The sequence below is a fragment of the Ursus americanus genome, chromosome 33 (genome assembly GCF_024610735.1).
Source record: "Ursus americanus isolate L20-20 chromosome 33, mUrsAme1.1.p, whole genome shotgun sequence".
NCBI lineage: Eukaryota > Metazoa > Chordata > Mammalia > Carnivora > Ursidae > Ursus > Ursus americanus.
The window spans coordinates 17,450,093-17,470,648 of NC_142159.1; the positions used below are offsets into that span (position 1 = coordinate 17,450,093).

Here is a 20,556-nt window from a genome sequence, read left to right on the forward strand (position 1 = left end):
AGGTCCCAACATGCCCTAGGAAGGGATCATCCTAGTTCCAGCCTCCTCCTTTTCCCCCGGAGTTCTCAAACCTCTCCACCTGTCCCAGGTGCTTTCCCTGCCCCATGAGCCATAGCAGAGCAGTCATTATGTAAATGTCTGTGCAAATCCCCTGGTGTCAAGCTGCCAGCTCTCTGATGAGGCAGGGCCACCTCCAGGGACCCCCACTTCCCAGCCATGGAACCCCGGGCCAGGGCGGTCTGCTTCCTGTTCATCCTGCTGCAGGTCCTGGCTGTGCCAGCTGAGAACTCAGACTTCTACCTGGCTGGGGATTACCTTCTGGGTGGCCTCTTCACCCTCCATGCCAACGTGAAGGGCATCGTCCACCTCAACTTCCTGCAGGTGCCCCAGTGCAAGGAGTGAGTCTCCAGTGTGAGGCTGGAAGTGGTGATGGGGGTGGGGTGGGAAGCCTGTGCTGATCCTGTGGTCCTCAGGGGACCAGGCCAGGACCCAGGGTTCGAAATGCTCCTCCTCATTCATTGCCAACCCCCCATCCTGGATTATCCCCACTGGCCCGCAGGGAGAACCCACAGTTCATGTTACCAAGATCCGCAGCAATTGTGTTCTGAAACACAGAGACCTGGTTGTCCCAACATCACATCTCTTAATAAAGAGTTACAGGATATTTGAGCCTGGAGGGGTTGTAGGGACTATCAAAACCACCCCCACCTACTTTGGCAAGTGAGTCCACGTCAGGGCCCAGTCTAGAAACCAAGGGTTATGCCTTTGGAAAGCAGAAATGTGGTTTTTCTGTAGGAGGTTCTCAGACTGGAGGGGAAGGTTTGCATTTCCCTAGGGCTGTGGTTAGGTGGGTGGGGATGCTTCCAGGACTGGAAGGGATTTCCTTCACCTACCCTTCCCCTGTGAGCCCCACAGGGTGGCAGCATCATTCGAGATTAGGTGGGCTGTCTTTATGGAAGCATAGGACTATGAATTAGTGACCTGGTGCAGAGAGGGTGAAGGCATTTTGAGAGAGAGAGATAAAGGAAGGAGTGTGCAAAAGATGATAAAGGGCTGACTCTAAGAAATGCACCCTTTCTGCGATGTGGGGGAAGGTTATATGCTGATTTGAGAATGGTGAGGGTGATGGTGCCAGTGATGGGACTGGGCACATTATTGAATGTTCTGATGACTGTGATGATGATGGGGAGTTCCGTGAAGTGACGGTGGTAGGGTTGGTGATGCTGATAATGTTGATAGCAGTAATACTGATGATAATGCAAATGGTGAAGAGTATGATGATGATGGTGGTGGTGGTGATGGTGTTGCTAGTGGTGGTGGTAAGGATGGAGGTGGTGGTGAAGATGATGGTAATGATGGTGATGAAGATGATGATGGTGATGATGGTGATGAAGATGATGGTGATGATGGGGGTAGTGGTGGCAGTGGTGGTGATGGTGGTGATAAAGATGATGGTAATGATGGTGATGAAGATGATGATGGTGATGATGGTGATGGTGATGATGGTGGTATTGGTGGCAGTGGTGGTGATGGTGGTGATGAGATGATGGTAATGATGGTGATGAAGATGATGATGGTAATTATGGTGATGAAGATGATGATGGTGATGATGGTGATGGTGATGATGGTGGTATTGGTGGCAGTGGTGGTGATGGTGGTGATGAGATAATGGTAATGATGGTGAAGATGATGATGGCGATGATGGTGATGTTGCTGGTGGTAAGGATAGTGGTGGTGGTGAAGATGATGGTAATGATGGTGATGAAGATGATGATGGTGACAGTGGTAGTGATGGCAGTGGTGGTGATGGTGATATTGGTCGTGGTGGTCACAGATATATGGTTTTAGTGATGGCAGAGGTGATGGTATTGTTCATAGGAATAGTAGGTGTGACAGTGTGACAGCGATGAGAGTGACGACAGAGATTGTAGTGGGTAATGGTGATCACATTGGTGGACATTGATAGAGCAGTGATAGAGATCATAGGAGGGTGGTAGTGGTGACAATGGTAGTGACCGATGGTAGGCACAAAGATCATAGTATGAGAGGTGGTCATAGGGATGATGGTGATTCTAGAGCTGTGGTACGGTGTGGCGACCATGATGTGATAAAAATGCCACAATCTTCTGGAGAGGCTCCTTCTCAGACAACTCCTGGGTTTCTTATGGGAGGCAGAAGGGACAAGCTGGCTCTCCCATCCCTGCCCCTTCTCACTGTGGACCTGCACCCCCCGCCCCGTGTGGCTCCCGCAGGTATGAAATGAAGGTGCTGGGCTACAACCTCCTGCAGGCCATGCGCTTCGCGGTGGAGGAGATCAACAACCACAGCCGCCTCCTGCCGGGTGTGCTGCTGGGCTACGAGATGGTGGATATCTGCTACATCTCCAACAACGTGCAGCCCGTGCTCTACTTCCTGGCTCGGGAGGACTATTCCCTGCCCATCCAGGAGGACTACAGCCACTACGTGCCCCGTGTGGTGGCCGTCATCGGCCCTGACAACTCCGAATCCACCGCAACTGTGGCCCACTTCCTCTCCCTCTTCCTCCTTCCCCAGGTGAGGCCCCTGGCTCCTGGGGGAAGGAGCAGGGGAGGGTGCGGAGGAGGGGTTGTCCAGAGGACTCACTTCCCCCACTAGTCATGGGGGCTAGGAGGAGGCAGGAAGCAGAGTTGGGATGTCAACCCCGGCCCTGCGAAGGCAGCCCGGCTGGTGGGTTAAGAGCTCAGGCTTTGGAGGCAGACAGACCTGGGCGTGCATCTTGGCTCTGAGTCTTGGCCATGGTGAGGCCTTGAGAAAATCTCTTAATCCTTCCGAGCCTCAGCTTCCCCACCTGTAAAATGGGATGATAAGAGTTCCATCCCAGGACTGTCTGAAGGTTAAAGGATTTAACCTCTGTAGGAGTTTGTGTGGTACGGTAGCTCGTCAGCGCTGCAGTGGTCATTAGGTAAAGCACTTGGCACAAAAACGAAGACTCAGAAAGTGCTCATGGTTATCCCGTACAGTTGCCTAGCAGAGGATCTGCCACAGAGCAGGTCCTCGAAAAAGGGCCATTAGTATTAGTACTATTATTGTAAGTGTCATCGTCATCATGATTAAAAATGCCTCAACCAGAATTGGTCTAAAGTTTTTATGCGTTAAGGCACAGGAAGCCAGCCCATAGTAGGTAGTTAAAAATACTATAATTTTTGCCATCATTTTTATTATGTAAAGCACCAAGGGTCTGACACATAGTAGGTGCTTAGTAAATGTTAATATGCTTATGTGAGACATCTAGTCCGGGACTAACCTCATTCTTTCATTCACTTAACCAATATTTATTGAGCACCTCCTGTGCTAAGTGCCGTTGTCGGGCTGGGGATACAGCAGGGGACAAAATGTAAGAGCCTATCTCCTAGCGGGAGAGACAGGCCATGTCGGTAACCACGTGATAAGGCTGCGGGAAAGTGAGGAGTTCAGTGCACAGAAGTGAAAGGCAAGCAGGGTCCGGGAGGCTGGACAGGTCGGTGGGCAGGTGGAACAGGTAGAGGGGGACTGCAGTTTCCAGCAGGGTGGTCAGGCAGGTCTCGTTGACAACTGGACCAAGACCTGAGGCAGGTGAAGAGGTGAGGGTGGCTAGAAGAGCCCTCTGGGACGAGGGGGCAGAGAATGCAGAGGCCAGCAGGTACCTGGTGCATTCACAGAACCTGGGAGCAGAAGCGGGACCCCGGGGGAGAGTAGGAGGAGATGAGGTCGGAGAGGAGAGGGCTGGGGACAGTGATGGAGCCCTCTGGGGGCCACTAGGACTCTGGCTGTCCCTGAGTGACTTTCGGAGCCATTGGAGGGTTTTGAGCAGAGAAGTAAGGTGACTGACAGGTGTGTGCTGGGTCACCCGACTGCCATGTTCAGCAGAGACCACAGGGGGAAGGATGGGGGGGGTGCTGTGGGGGCAGGTGGGGCGACGGTGGCCTAGGGAGGCCCTCGCTCATGCTGGCGGCGGTCCCCTCCGGCAGATCACCTACAGTGCCACGAGCGACGAGCTGCGCAACAAGCAGCTCTTCCCAGCCCTGCTGCGCACGGTGCCGGGTGCAGATCACCAGATCGAGGCCATGGTGCAGCTCATGCTTCACTTCCGCTGGAACTGGATCATCGTGTTGGTGAGCAGCGACGACTATGGCCGCTACAACAGCCAGCTGCTCAACGAGCGTCTGGCCACCCGCGACATCTGCATTGCCTTCCAGGAGACGCTGCCCATGCCGCAGCCCAACCTGGAGGTGACGCAGTGGGAGCACCAGCGCCTGGAGGCCATCGTGGACAAGCTACAGCAGAGCTCGGCACGCGTCGTGGTCCTGTTCTCACCCGACCTGGTCCTGCACAACTTCTTCCGTGAGGTGCTCCGCCAGAACTTCACGGGCGCCGTGTGGATCGCCTCTGAGTCCTGGTCCATCGACCCGGTCCTGCACAACCTCACCGAGCTTCGCAACACGGGCACCTTCCTGGGCATCACCACCCAGAGCGTGCCCATCCCGGGCTTTAGCGAGTTCCGCATGCGCCCCGCCCAGGCCGGGCCGCCCGAGCCCAACAGGACCAGCCTGGGGGCCACCTGCAACCAGGAGTGCGACACCTGCCAGGACACCGCAGCGTCTTTCAACACCATCCTCACGCTCTCCGGCGAGCGCGTGGTCTATAGCGTGTACTCGGCCGTCTACGCCGTGGCCCACGCGTTACACAGCCTCTTGAGCTGCACCCAGACCGCCTGCTCCAAGAGGGTGGTCTACCCCTGGCAGGTAAGGCCCCGCCCACGGAAAGTCAGGGCCCCGCGGTCAGGCGTGGAGTGGTTGCCGTGGAGACCGCCAGGTGCACGGGCTCTGTGCTGGCCTTCCCGTCTTCTGCTGGGTTCTGGGCAAACTGGTGGGAGAGGCCATGGGACCATGCCCTGCCTCCAGACACATAGAACCAGACAGAAGTCCTTCATGGTGACAAAACTCCTTTTTGTATTAATGTAATCATTGCCATCCAAGATGGGAGGAGATTTGGGTGAAATTCCCTGGAAGGAAGCCTGGCAGGCAGTGGGCACCCCAGGTCCCCTGCCGTCTCCCTCCAGGCTGAAGGCCTTGGGGGTGGACCTGTGTATTCCGTCTGCTCTCTGAGGCCCTGCTTCTGGCTTATGCATCTTCTCTTGTCCCAGCTTTGTGTTGTCTGGATTCAGACTCGGAGTTTAAATCTGTGTTTTTCTGATTTGCACACACACACACCCCCCAAACTATGAAGTCTTCCCGGGGGTAGAAGGTTTTCCCAGGGGTCTGGAGGAGCACAGGGGATTTACATCAGAGATGTTCACTTCATACCTTGCTATCCAGCATCTCTGTGCTTGAATGGCTCCCTGGCTTTTTCATACTTTGGGGTTCAAGCACTCCCCCAACCCTTGCCTATATTCTGTCTTTATTCTCCCCTTCCTCGCTTTTCCTGATCCCCCAACTCTGAATATCTGTTCACTTCCTTCACAGAGCAATTGAGTTCGCTCTTTCAAAAATTCCCCCTTCTCTTCATCTATTTATTTGTACCTCTCTGCCCCATAATCTCAGAGCCTAACTTTGCAACTCTAAGTGCTTATTTTTTTGAAAAATGCAATTATTCTTTAAAAGGAATTCTTGTGCCAGCCAGCAAAATATTCTATTTTATTGCATGTGCTGCTGCGTTAATATACATAACTGTCACGAGTGTTTTACTGTCTTTCGAGCCTCAGTTGTAGGCACTGAGCCCCTGGTATACATCGCCCAACTCGTGGCCATCCTGCGAGGGTGGTAGTCTACAGATAGGAAGACTGAGACAGGGAGTCAAGGTGACCCATCGGGGAAGGTTTTAGTGGTAAGCGGCAGACCATGGCTTTGAACGCTGGTCGGCCCTTTGACCCCACCATGGTGTTCCCACCGCGCTCTGCAGCTCTCCCAGCCACGAGTGCAGTGGCTGTGATGAAGGACCAGTCGACTTCTTTCTTCTCCTAACAGTGGAGACCCAAGAGCTCCGATCATAGCAATCAGAACACAACACGTTGACTGAGCTAACTTCCAGGCCCTGGCTGGGCACTGTGGGAGCAGCAGACCCTCACCCTAGGAGGGACGAGAACAGCCAGTAAGATCCGTCTCTGCAGCAGGGGGTCAGAGTTGCAGTGTGTGTTCAGGGGCCGGGGAGGTGTTCAGGGGGCATCACTGGGAGCGAGAGGGGTCAGGAAGGCATTGGACATTCCAAGAGGAGAGTGGTGGCCTGGTCGTGTGGTCAGGCCACTGAGGCCAAAGGACAGGGCACTAGGGGAGCTGCAGGTGACATTGGAGGGCATCACGTGCCAGATGAAGGAGGTGGCGCTTTGTTCCGGACTCAGTAGGAGCCCACGGAGAGTTCCAAGCCAAGCGCGGAGATGCTGTTTTTGAGGTGATCCAACCAGCCATCTGGGGTTGAGGTGGAGGGGGGACAGAGACAGAAGCAGGGAGCCCAGCACTCCCTCTGTGGATGTCCCCCAGGATCTCCACTGGTGCGAACAGTGTCACCGTGGGAATTAGGAAACAATGCCCTTTTGTGCGGACCCGTTAGACCACGAGCCCCTTTGCTCGGGATGGACGCCGCCCTACCCCAGAAGCGTGGCTTGGAGGGGGGTGAGCTGGGCTCCAGCTGTCCCTCCCCTTTGTCCTAACAGACCCACTTGTGCGGGACCCTCCACCATGGCTGGGTCATGCCACGCCACCCTGCTGATTTTTGTCATAACACTGACCCCAAATTATTTTATCGTGTTTACTTCCTTACTTGTTTATTGGCTACTCTCTACCCTGCCTCCCCCTTCCCCCCACATGTAAGCCTGAGAGAGCAGAGACCTTTCAATCCTATTCCGTGCAGTAACCTCAGCTGCTGGAACTGGGTTTGGCTCAGAGATGACTTTCAGTGAATGTTTATTGAATGAATGAATGAACTGATCGAATGAGCAGTTACCGTGTGCTAACCCCTTTGTGTGAATTGCCCTCTACCCCCAGGTAGGCTGTGAGTAGACACTGTTACTCGGTGATTGCTCTCCCACATGCAGGTTCAACGATGTGATGGTCACCCAGCTAGGGAGTGGCTGGGGGGTGGTGATGCACAAGGGCGGGGGCAGGGGCGATAGAGGGGAGGGCAGCTCTGGGGTGGAGGGGTGAGGCAGAGGGAGAGGCCTTGGGTGACAGGGAGACTCGCGGTTGGAGGCAGGGAGGACACCCGGCCGTGGTGATGGGGGGTGGGGTTGTGCTCAGGGTCAGGCTGGGGAAATCCAGGCTGGTGAATGGGAGAGGGCTGGGCAGTCCCTGGGCAATGTTCGGCAGGGTATGGAATCACAGAGGGTGGGGATTGCAAGGTCTTCTCAGACTCTTAGGGTCCAATCCTTTCGTTTTCCAAATGGAGATGAGGATGGGGCCCTTGGGGCTCTCACAGCCACCGGCCAGCCAGGACGGCACGCTGGGTCATGGTCACCTGCTCGCCATCCTCACTCGCTCTCGGCTGCGCCCTTCTCTCTGCCTCGGTCCGCCCAGCATCGCAGCCACGGCCCGTCTGTGCATCTGTTGGGAGGCCGAGCTTTGTACCCAGGCCGACCTGGGTTTGAATCCCAGCTTTGCCACCACTAGCTGTGCGACCTTGGGCAAGTTATGGGATATCTCGGAGCCAGGGATTTCTCATGTGTGAATAGAAGGAATGATATGCACCTTGCTGAGTTCTGGAGAGGACTGACCATGCTGTGTGCCTGGGACCTGGTGCAGAGAGAAGCTGAATGTCTTCCTCTTTGTCTGCATTCATTTCTGACACCAGTGTCTGGACGATGATAGTCCAGGCCTCCTCCCACTCAGGAGAGTGGCAGGAACTCTTTCTTTCTTTCTTTCTTTCTTTCTTTCTTTCTTTCTTTCTTTCTTTCTTTCTTTCTTTCTTCTCTTTTTCTTTCTTTCTTCTCTTTCTTCTTTTTCTTTCTCTTCCTTCCTTCCTTCCTTCCTTCCTTCCTTCCTTCCTTCCTTCCTTTCTTCCTCCCTCCCTCCCTCCCTCCCTCCCTCCCTCCCTCCCTTCCTTCCTTCCAAAAGATTTTATTTATTTATTTGTCAGAGAGAGGGAGAGAGCACAAGCAGGGGAGGTGGCAGGCAGAGGGAGAAGCAGGCTCCCTACTGAGCAAGGAGCCTGATGTGAGACTTGATCCCAGGACGCTGGGATCATGACCTGAGCCAAAGGCAGATGCTTCACCAACTGAGCCACCCAGCCGTCCCAGGGACAATACTTTCTGACTGCCTACCTTGGAGCCCTGGAATCCCAGGTTGCTCAGCCCGGCCCAGCCATGTCAGTATGGGGATATGACCTGGACACCAGGACCTGGCTCCCCGCGGACCTTCACCATCTTGAACCCCGTCCAGAGACCTACCACCTGGGAGGAGCCTCCCTCCTCTCAGCTCCCAAGACCATTGCCCTCAGTCCTAGCAACATGTGCAAATGCCAGAGAAGCTTCCAGATTCAGGACCTCGCTCCCTGGACAGGGTGGGAAGAGGGCTAGGGCCCGGTTTCCTTGACTATCTGTCTGTTGGACCCAGAGGAGAGGTGAGCTCCGGGCCCCCAAGATATAGCCCAATAGACTCTTTCATTTATGGAGGGAAAATCTAGGAGCCAGATTGATCGAGCTGGAAGCTCTTTTGGGGCCAGCTCAGAGAGGCTCAGTGACTTGCCCAAAGTCACACAGCACATTGAGAAAAGAGCTCAGATTGGAATTCAGGCCAAATGATGCCCAGTCCAAAGCATGTTCCAGTTTGCACCAGCTTCTGCATACTCGGAGTGATGGGGGATGGCATGGGGAGAGACTGGAGAGTGGCTTCTAGCGGTGGGGAGGCAGGAAACACCCAGGGGGCAGGGGCAGGTTCAAGCCGGCCCTTGCGGGTGAGAGAGGCAGCGGGCTCTGGAGCCCAGGTGATAGGTACCCCAGGGATGGCCGAGGTGACTTCTAGGGAGAAGGAATACAATCAACACCTGGGCCGGACGTGAGTACTTACTGGTTTTCAGGCACTGTCCTCAGTTCCCACCATAGGTAAACTCACTGATGGCTTCAGAGCCCAGGAGACAAGGTTTTTGTTGTCCTACTTTGCCAAAGAGGAAACTGGGGCTCACAGAGGTCAAGCGACAGGTCCAAGGCCTCAAAGCGGGTGGCAGAGTTGGTGTCTAAACCCAGAGGTATCTGACTCCAGAGCCAGCGCGCTCAGCCACTGCCTCCTGGACGGCCACCTGTACACTCCTACAGCGCCCTTGGGCAGGTGTGGGAATCAAGGCTAGGGGGGTGGGAGAACTTCCCCCAGGCATGGCCCAGGCTTGATGCCAGCCTCCCTTCCTTTCCCTTTGGCCCCTGTAGCTGCTTCAGGAAATCTGGAAGGTCAACTTCAGCCTCCTGGGCCACGAAATCTTTTTCGACAAGCAAGGGGACGTGCTCATGAGTCTGGAGGTCATCCAGTGGCAGTGGGACCTGAGCCAGAACCCGTTTCAGAGCATCGCCTCCTACTACCCTGTGCTGCGGCAGCTGAAAACCACCCGCAACGTGTCCTGGCACACCGCCGACAACACGGTCAGCTCTCCGATGGCTTCCAGGGGAGCTGGGGCCTGGGGCTGGGCGCTGGCTGGAGCTAGGGTGGCCTGGGTGCTTCGGACCTGAGATCCCTTATCAACAGCCGGTGGGGAACGTCTGGGCCCTGTCCCTCCCAGTGACTAAGCACTGGGGATGTCTAGGGCTTTCTGGCTCCTCAGGACCCAGGGACTCAGGGGCTGTGCCAAGTGAACATTTCTCCTTGCAGGTGGGTCTGTCTCCCAATCTCCCCTTTTATAAAGACATCAGTCGTATTGGAGTACGGGCCCACCCCACTCCAATAGGACCTCATCTTAACTAATTACATCTGCAATGATCCTATTTCCAAATAAGGTCACAGTTTAGGTCCTCAGGGTCCAGACTTCAATCTATGAATTTTGCGGGAAGGCGATTCAACAAATAACAGTGTCTTTGCCTGGGTTTCTCTTAGAAAGCAGAGCCTGAGGCAAGAGTTTACATGCAGATAGTTTATTCCAGGGTATGTTCCATGGCAACAGGAGTAGGTAATGGGGGAGAGCTCGTTAGGGACACAGGGAACGTCAGTAGAAGGAAAAGTTCTCAAGCTGGACGCTGCTGTGAGCTCAGTCTTACCAGGACCTTCTGAAGGACCACTTTAGAATTGTCCCCAAGGGAGGGAAGAGGATGGGATGGATCCATGGGTCTGTACCACGCCCCACCCACCATAGGTCAAGGGTCTCCCCACGGGGCTTCGACTCTCTCGTGCTTCCTGGTCACACGTGTGTGAGTGCCCAGCAGTTTCCCACGAGCATCTCACACCCTGGCCCCAGGGCAGAGAGCGAAAGAGACTGAGTGTCACTTAGGTGAGGTGCTGACAGGTAGCGTCCACACAAAGTGGTTACTGTGGCTGTGGCAGGAATAAAAGGAGGTTTGAGATGTGAGGGAGTCCACAGAGACGTCCATTCCTCGCTGCGCTCACTGTGGTGTTGTCTTTCCCCTGGCCCGTGGGGTGGGGCTTTGAGGGCAGCAGCCAGCCCAGTCCCCCTGGTGGGAGCTGAGCGGACCCCCCACAGGCCCTGCTGCCTTAGCGGGGTCCCAGGTGGAGCCCCTACTCCTCATGTCTCCCTTCTGCCACCCATCGTGGAGTGTCCTTCACCCTCAGCCACTTGGCTGCTGGGGTGATCCAGACACTCATCCCCAGGTGTCTGAGCCCGTGGTTGCCTTGTCCTTGCTGGCCTGTGGCTGTGGCAGGTGTCCAGCGGCGGTGGGGACTGGGCCACCGTGGCCAATCTCCCGGATTCCAGGCCTACTCCTTCCTTTCCCCTTGAGTACCAGCCACCTAGCTGCTCACACGAATCCAAGTCAGTTACCTCCTCCTTCCTTGGCCGTCTCGTTCACTGACATCAGGCCCCTGAAATGACCAAGGGGGGACCAGACAGCCTCTTTTGTCTGCTGGTGGAAGTATTCCCTCTTTGGAGACCAGAACCTGTGTTCTAGCAGAGTCCAGGCTTGTGGGGATGAGACGCACCATAGGGAGCCCCCGAGAACCATGGTGAGTGTGGTTAATCCTTCCACCCCGCGGTTGCTGGACCCCCGTATTCTAGCTGTTGGGGCCACAGTGCTATATACCAGCCTCCCAGTCCATGTTTATACCTCATCCTAAAGGGCAGTGGCCCTACCCTCAAGGTGTTGTCCCCAAGCTGGACCTTACCTGAACCCTTAGTATGCCATTCCATCATCTCATTAGGCCTGGCACTTCCAGGTGACATGGCATATGTTGGGATCAGTAGATCTGGGGGTCACATGCCCATGTCACACCCCCTTTGCCATATAAGGGGTCTCTTGTCTGAGGTGATGTTCTGGGGGGACCCATGATAGTAACTCATTCAGTCCATCTGGCCTCGGATCGTGGCACCCCACTGAGGACGGGGGAGGCGAGTTCTTACACGGACGCATCAGTGCTCCCTCCAGGGAAGAAGACACCCGATGTGGTAGACATGCCAGTGTGTACGTAGACTGGAAGCAAATCCAGGGCTCAGCGCGGTCTCTGGGCTGGAAGGTTAGGTGCTTGGCAGTGGCTATAGCTACGCCGACCATGGAGAGAGGGGCCCACACTGCTGCACTCATACCCACACCCTCCATCCCTGACACTGTGGGCGCTCTATCTGTGGCCCATTGTGTGAGCCCTGGGGTGACAAGGGCAGAGGCCAGCCAACCTGTGCTGGAGGCCTCATCCTTTCTGTCTGGTTTTTATGACTCCCTGCGTTCTTGGATTGGCATTCACACGAGACACAGAGGTTTGAGGAATGTACTTGTTCCCCCTGGCTCTGCTTTGGCCTCATCCAAAGTGCATCCTTTCCATTGCATGGGGACCTGCCACTCCTCCTGCCCGACCCCACAACTCCGTGCATCTGAGGGTCACTTGAGGTCCTGAGGCCACGTGCTCATTTCCCACAAAGGCCCAGCAGGACACGGGAGCTGATTTGCAAACAGTGAGTTGTACCTTGTGGAAGGCGTGTTGTAGCGGCACCATGCAACTCTCTTCCTAGGGCTTGCCCATCTTGTCCTCTGCACGTGATGTTCGCGTCGACACATCTGCCTGCCCAGACGGCCCGAGTGGCAAGGAGAGCGCGCCCTGCACCCAGGGCCGCCTTCAGAATCTTTTTGTAGGCTTGTCATTCTCTACCTTGAAAGCAGAAGCCATCTGAGCCGCCTGCTAAATGTGGGTTGGAGCAGTATTGCCAAGAGCAATTAATGTCCCCCACCTGGAGAGGTCCATCAAGGGCCATACTTGTTTAATGGTATGAGGTGTAAGAGGTAATGACTCGTCCTTTAGCGTTGAGAGGATGTCTTGGCATTCCCCAGACCACGGGACCCCTAACAGCATCACCGGTGTGGCAGGCCCCCTTTGAATCTTTGAAAGGTTTATCCTGATCCCTAAGGATTCATGTCCTGGTGGGGCATAAAGAGTACTTGCTACTTCCCACTCACCAGATTCAATGAGTGCGATGCTGTGGATACAGCGGACCAGCATGAGGTACTGAGGAATGCCAGAGTGATCTAGCTCCGTGTAGACCAACCCCTGATGGAGAGAAGTGTAAACGTAACCTGTGAGATAGTAAACGCTAAGGACTTGAGAGCTTTCTTCTCTTTTCAGTAGGCATTTAGGGCTGTGTCTATCCCTCTAAGTACTGTGTTCACTGCATTCTAGAAGCTTCGGTATATATTAATTAAAAATGGAAATTATGGTTAAAAAAACCAATTTTTTCCAAATTTTTCTATTGTGGCAAGATATACATAAATAGTTTACGTAATTAAAAATGGAAATTATGGTTAAAAAACCAATTTTTTCCAAATTTTTCTATTGTGGCAAGATATACATAAATAGTTTACGTAATTAAAAATGGAAATTATGGTTAAAAAACCAATTTTTTCCAAATTTTTCTATTGTGGCAAGAGATACATAAATAGTTTACATAATTAAAAATGGAAATAATGGTTAAAAAAACCAATTTTTTCCAAATTTTTCTATTGTGGCAAGATATACATAAATAGTTTATATAATTAAAAATGGAAATTATGGTTAAAAAAACCAATTTTTTCCAAATTTTTCTATTGTGGCAAGATACACATAAATAGTTTACATCTACACCATCTGAAAGTGCACAGGTCAGTGGTAGTAGGTGCATTCACATTCCTGTGCTAGCACCACCAGCCTCCACCTCCCGCACTCTTCATCTTCAGAATGGAGACTTTACACCTGTTCAACACTAACTCCCCATTCCCACCTCTCCCCAGCTCTGGAAACCACTGTTCTACTTTCTGTTTCTATGAGTTTGACTAAGGATCTCCTATGAATGGAATTACTCAGTAAGCCAGTTCTTGTGACTGGCTTATTTCACTCAGCATCATGTCCTCAAGGTTCATTCATTTTGTAGCGTGTGTCAGAATTGCCTTCCTTTTTAAGACTGAATAATCCATTCAATCAATGGATTATGACTATGAATAATCATAATCCAATAAAAAAATGTCACATTTCGCTTATCCATTCATCCATCAATGGGCACACTCAGGTGGCTTTTACCTTTAAGCTATTGTGAATAATGCTGCTATCAACATGGGTGTGCAACTATCTCTTTGAGACCCTGCTTTCAATTATTTTGCGTATCCACCTGGAAGTGGAAACTGGATCATGACTTTATTCTCTTTTTAATTTTTTGAGGAACCGCCATATTGTTTTCCACAGCGGCCGCACCATTTTACATTCCCAGCCACAGACAAGAGTTTCCAGTTCCTCCACACCCTCGCCAACACTGCTTATGTTCTGTTATTATTATTATTAATTATTATTATTATTATTATTTTGGTAGTAGCCATCCTTTTTTTTTTAAAGATTTTATTTATTTATTTTGACAGAGATAGAGACAGCCAGCGAGAGAGGGAACACAAGCAGGGGGAGTGGGAGAGGAAGAAGCAGGCTCATAGCAGAGAAGCCTGATGTGGGGCTCGATCCCATAACGCCGGGATCATGCCCTGAGCTGAAGGCAGACGCTTAACCGCTGTGCCACCCAGGCGCCCCTGGTAGTAGCCATCCTAATGGATGTGAGGTGGTCTCTCGCTGTGGTTTTAATTTTCATTTCTCTACTAATTACTAATTGAACATCTTTCCAAGTGCTTATTTTTCACTTGTATCTCTTCTTTGGGGAAATCTCTACTCAAGATCTTTGTCCATTTTTGAATTGAGTTATTACGTTCTAGGAGTTCTCTATATGTTCTGGATATTAATCCCTTGTCAGATATATGATTTACAAATATTGTCTCCCATTCTGTGGGTTGCCTTTTCACTTTCTCGGTAGTGTCATTCGATGGACAGAAGTTTTAAATTTTCATGAAGTCCTATCCAGGACATCACTGCCAGATCCAGCATCATGAAATTTGTGTCCTCTGTTTTCTTCTAGTTGTTTTTATGGTTTTAAGTCTCCCATTCAAGTCATGGATCCATTTTCAGGTAATTGTATATGGTGTTAGGTCCAACGTTATTCTTTTGTATGTGGATATCCAGTTTTCCCAGCACCATGCATTGGAAAAACGATCTTTCCCGCACTGAATGGTCTTGCAACTCCTGTCAAAAATCATTTGACCTTATGTGTGAGGGTTTGTGTCAGGACTCTCTATTCTATTTAATCAGTCTGTATGTCTGTCTTTATGCCATAACCACGTTGCTTTGATTACTGTAGCTTTGTAGTAAGTGTTGAAATCAGGAAATGCGAGTCCTCCAGCTTTGCTCTTTTTTTAAGAGTACCTTGGGTATTCAGGTCTCTTGAGATTGCATCTGAATTTTAGGATGGGTTTTTCTATTCCTGAAAAAAAAATCACTGGGATTTTGATAGGGGTTGCATTAAATCTGTAGATTGCTTTGGGTGCTATTGACATTTTCACCATGTTAAGTCTTCCAAGGCATAAATGTGGAATGTCTTTCCATTTACTTGGGTCTTAGTTTCTTTCAGAAGTGTTTTGACCTCTTCTCCTCTGTTCTGCTGCTGCCTATTTAGCTGGAGCCACCACTGTTTCTCACCTGGGCTATTGTGACAGTATTCTACCTGCTCCCTCGCTTCTGCTCTTGTCCCTCACAATTTAAACTCAACATGGAACCCAGGACATCCCTGTTAAAAGGAAGTCAGATCCTGTCACTCGTCTGCATGGAATCCTCTCATAGTTTCTCATTTCACTCAGAGTAAAAGCCCAAGTATTTTGACACCACCTCTTTGAGTTGATCAGCCCTGATCAAGCTCAAGCTACACGCCCTTGCTGCTCAGTGACCATGCCACGTGCCCCCTGCCACGGGGCCTTTGCATATGCTGTTCCCTCAGCCTGCATAGATCTTTTCCTGGCTTGGTCCCTCACAGCTTTTAGGTTTCTGCTCCAGTGTCAGCTGCTCAGTGAGGCCATTCTTGCTACCCCATTCGAATTTGCAATCAGCCCTTCCATCACTTTCCATCCCCACTGCATGGCACGACTTTCCCTCATGATATTTATCACCGCCTGTCAAGATACATATTATATGTGCGTTGTGTCTTTTCCCCATGAAAGTATTAATTCCTTAAGAACAGAAACTTGGCCTCATTTGGTTCACTGCTGTATTCCCAGTGCTTGTCATCGGTATGAGCTCAATACCTTTTTGAATGAATGAATGAGTGAGTGAGTGAGTGAATAGCAAGCTGAGAGTCCATGAGTAAGAGTAGGATGAAGTTAGTTACTTAGGGAATAGCGAAGAGATGAATTTAGAGGGTGGTGGTGGGGACGATCCATGGCAAAAGGGTGGTAAAGTGTAGGTCTGGATAAGGTGATTGTGCGTGTTGGTGTGCACGTGTGTGTGGTCCCGTGGAGGCAGAGAAGACTGCTGACAGCCTGGAGAGGCTGGCAGGGGAACAGATGTTTCATTTTGGCTGATGGAGAGCCCCTGAGTTTTATCCAAGAAGGAGCCGCAGGCAGGAGAACAAGACGTCTGGAGATATCGTCTGATGGCCGTGAGCAGGAGGGATGACGGGTGGAGCAGGAAGACAGGTGACCTCTCAGAGGCAAGAAGGGAGGGGCTCTGAGATCAAGTGGTCCTACTGTAGCTCCCCTTGTCTGGGCCCTGGCCCTTCATACGTGTGCTCTTGTAACACCCTCCTATTTAGGCATCAAAATGACTTTTGTACCACCTGAATCTAATCAGGCTGCTCCCCCACTCAGACGCCATCATTGCTTCCCACTGCCCCTCCATTCTTAGTGTCCCCCACATGAGCCTTCAGGATGGGGCTCTCCCACCCTCCACCCTTCTCTCAGAGCATGCTGACTCCCTTCCATTCCCATGCCTCATTGCCCTTACTGTTCCCTCTGTTTGTAATTCATCCATGGGCTCAATAAACCATCAGTGGGGGCTCCTCTGTTCTCTAGAAATAGAGCAGTAAGAACAATAGACATGGCCACTCCCTACCCACTCTTGTTCATCTGAAAACCCCTGCCCCTCCACAAAGGCCGTGTTAATTAGACTCTTAGATGGCAGAAGGTGACATCATTGAACACTCCAAGGGTAGACCATGAGGACTTCAGGCACGGATGGATCCAGGGTCTCTCTCCAGATCTCAGTTCCTTCCTTGGGAGTGTTCCCCCTCTGTGGAGACAAGGTGACTGCTAGCAGCCCCAGAGTCACATCTTATCTGCCTGGGAACCTCAGAAAGTCTCAGTCTCAACAGTTGGGTGCTGTTAACCTGAAGAAGGTGAATTAGGTCTCAGGGAGGCCAAACTAAGATCGTCCCTACAAAGGTCCAGTTCTAATGGCAGTCCCTGCTCCCTCCCCATCCCAGACAGGGGCCAGGTTTTCTTCCCCTGAGCATCCTGCTAGTTGGGCTCCAGGTCTCTTGTCCTTTTCCCTCCAGATCCCTGTGTCCATGTGTTCCAAGGACTGCCGCCCTGGGCAAAAGAAGAAGCCGGTGGGCATCCATCCCTGCTGCTTTGAGTGTCTTGACTGCCTTCCTGGCACCTTCCTCAACCGAACTGCAGGTAGGACTTGCAGACCCGCACCCCTGCCCTGCCTTGCCCCACCCCACTCTGGGCTCTCAGAGCCCTTCATCTTTGGGCGGGGGGTTTCTGGAGTCTCCTCCAGGGACCCTGTCTGATTTCAGTGTATCTCCCTAGGAGCTGGTGTAGAGAAAAATCTTCAATGCACACTGTTAGGGAGGGTGGGAGAAGGAACAGCCCTCAACCAGGCAAAGCTGTCACTGATCCCCACTCCACACACATGTAGCCGAGGGCCCAGGGGTGTCAGACCAGAGAATGTCCACTGGACGGATGAATGAATGAATGAATGAATGAACGAATGAATGAATGAACATCTCTGTCCACAGAAGAAATGTTTCTGGCAGATGGGGACAGGATCTGATTTATGTCTCTATCTTCCCAGTGCCTAGTGTAGTTCAGAGCATATAATTTTTCTCAGTGAATATTTATTGAGTAACATCCTTGATTAGAAGAATTAACATCTCCCCCATAGATCATAAACTCCAGGAAGGTGGAGACAATGTCTTCTCTCTGTCCATATTAGTGTTGAGCACGGTTCACAGTTGGGGCTCAAATTACTTTTTTCATGACTTCCTTGATTAGTCAATTAAGTGGATATATCCATCTACCAGAGTCCTTTTATGTGCCCAGCAGAGCCCAGGGTACAGAGTAGGTGCTCAACAAAAGTTTGAACGATTTCACATGCTTTTCCTCTCCTGGTTGGTCAGTAGCCTGAAGGCGGGGGACTAGGTTTTATCCATGTCTGTGGCCTCCCATGTCAGGTGCTCGAAAAAGAATTTGTTGAAATGAATTCTTTGACTAAATGCTTGAATGTCTATCCCACCAGAGGGTAAAGTCTTGGAAGGAAGGAATTACAGTTGCTAAGATCTGAGTCAAGGGAACCTCAGTTCAAATCTTACCTCCGTAACTTAGTGGTTTCCTGACTGCCTGGCTGAGCCTTATGTTCCTCATCTGTGAAATGGGGTGGCAGTGGGGAGCTGATGGGCCAGTGGATCTGTGAGGGGTGGCTAGGACTGTAGGCGTTGCCCTCAGCTCACCGCCCCCCCACCTCTGAGACCTGGCCCGATGCAGGTGCAGAAGATGTGGGTGCTAGCAAGATGGGTGTGGCTGACAGGAGCTGCCGTGGGCTCTTGCAGACGAATTCGACTGCCAGTCCTGCCCAAGTTACGAGTGGTCCCATAGGAATGACACCTCCTGCTTCAAGCGGCAGCTGGCCTTCCTTGAATGGCACGAGGCATCCACCATCATTGTGGCCATGCTCTCCGTCCTGGGCTTCCTCAGCACCCTGGCCATTGTGGTGGTCTTCTGGAGACACCTGCACACGCCCATGGTTCGCTCGGCCGGGGGCCCCATGTGCTTCCTGATGCTGATACCGCTGCTGCTGGCGTATGCCATGGTGCCCATGTATGTAGGGCAGCCCACGTTCTTCACGTGCCTCTGCCGCCAGACCTTCTTCACCCTCTGCTTCACCATCTGCATATCCTGCATCACCGTGCGCTCTTTCCAGATCATCTGCATCTTCAAGATGGCCAGGCGCCTCCCACGCGCCTACGGCTACTGGGTGCGCTATCATGGACCCTACGTCTGCGTGGCGTCCTTCACGGTGCTCAAGGTGGTCATCTTGGTGGGCAACGTGCTGGTCATGAGCGCCAACCCCACCGCCCGCGCCGACCCCGATGACCCCAAGATCATAGTTCTGTCCTGCAACTACCGCAAGGCGCTGCTGCTCAACACCAGCCTGGACCTGCTCCTGTCCGTGGCGGGCTTCAGCTTTGCCTACATGGGCAAGGAGCTGCCCACCAACTACAACGAGGCCAAGTTCATCACCTTCTGCATGACCTTCTACTTCACCTCCTCCATCTCCCTCTGCACCTTCATGTCTGTCTATGAGGGGGTCCTGGTCACCATCCTGGACCTCTTGGTCACTGTTCTCAACCTTCTGGGCATCAGCCTGGGCTACTTTGGTCCCAAATGCTACATGGTCCTTTTCTACCCGGAGCGTAACACGCAGGTCTACTTCAGCAGCATGATTCAGGGCTACACCATGCGGAAGGACTAGCATTGCCCACAGGCTGCCCAGGGGGCCGGAGGGCTCCACTCTGGGGGATGGAGACCGGGGGGGGGGGGCTTGCTTATTCAGCCCCAGCTGGGCGCAGGGATGCCATCCCTGACTATCACCTCCTCACCCTGCTCTGATTTGGCCCCTCCCCGCCCTGCCCCAGGTTCTCTGCATCCTGGCCATGTTTACGCACCTGGTGGTGGATGCCTAAAAATATTCACACTTCTCCTATAGCTGTTTGGCTTGCCAGGCACTGCCACTCATTCTAGGAAAACCACCCAGGGTGACCTACCTATTGGTCTCCAAGGCAGAGGTGGATTTCAGCAGCCAACAGTCGCCATCTGGTGGTCACAGTTGGTGTCTGCAGGTTCGGGCTCCTTCCTTTCAGTCCTGTTCAGGAGGTGAGGGAAGGACACACTGGAGGGCTGGGCTGAGGCTGGTGTGGGGAATGTCTGCCCGGGGGCCAGTCACTAGCTGCCCAGTAGTGTCTGTGCCTCACCTCCCAGACTCCCCCAGAGCTTGGGACCCAGGTTCTCTGAGTGACGTCTGGGCATTGGGGCTGCTTTATAAACGCATGGGAATAAACCTCACTTGGGTGAAGTGATGAGTTTCCTTCTTGTTTCTAGAGGTCCTCCGAGAAAGAAGATTTTAATCGGAGACCTCGGTTTCTGTCCCAGCATTGCCGTTTCTGAACTGTGTGCTTTGGGCCAATAATTTACTCTTTCTGAGCCTCCACTTCCCCGTCTCTACAATAGGAACGATAGCTGCTTCACCGGGACATTGGAAGATCAGAAGGAATGGGTGTGGGGCGCATACAGTAGGTACTCGATAAATGCCAACCATCGCAAATCCACATATCCCTTGAATCATCAGGGTCAAGAGAAGGCTGTGTTTCCTTTTTACACCCAAATGTCCGTGGTACATGTTCTAGTTTATGGGATTAGCCTCCGTTGGAAACTAGCTTGGAACCCAGCAAATTCTGGGTGCTGTCTGGGGGGGTGCTTGGGCCTCACGTGTGCTCCGGAGCCAGTGTGGGCCATGGTGCTGCCATCTCGGCAGTGCTGAACCTGGAGAAGGTGCTGTCCTGGCTGTGGCTGTGCCTATGCCCATCACCCTCGGTGACTTTTCTGTCCGGGGGTCACACCTGGCCTCTCACAGAGCCCCAGGGAGCCAGAATTTCAGTGCCGAGGCCTCTGAGCTGCTTCCCAGAGAGGCAGAGTGACCAGCTCAGGGGCGGCCAGCTGGAAGGGGGGAGCAGGGCTGTCAGAGCCTCAGTGCACTCAGGCAGAGAGACAGGCTCCCTGAAGACTCGGTTACCGGGGTGACCTTGTGACTATCCCAGAACTCCCCGGGAACGGTTTCTAGATGGGCCCCACACCGACCC

The 20,556-nt window shown here is 52.5% G+C and overlaps 1 protein-coding gene across 1 annotated transcript; it reads left to right on the forward strand.

Moving 5' to 3' along the window:
* The first annotated feature begins 216 nt into the window (after positions 1–216).
* TAS1R2 (taste 1 receptor member 2) lies at positions 217–19,172 on the forward strand. The gene is made up of 6 exons (XM_045782237.2): positions 217–398; positions 2,253–2,553; positions 3,987–4,760; positions 9,365–9,574; positions 16,972–17,095; positions 18,250–19,172. Exons 1-6 carry the CDS (start codon positions 217–219, stop codon positions 19,170–19,172), a joined length of 2,514 nt encoding a protein of 837 aa, XP_045638193.2.
* The last annotated feature ends 1,384 nt before the right edge of the window (positions 19,173–20,556 follow it).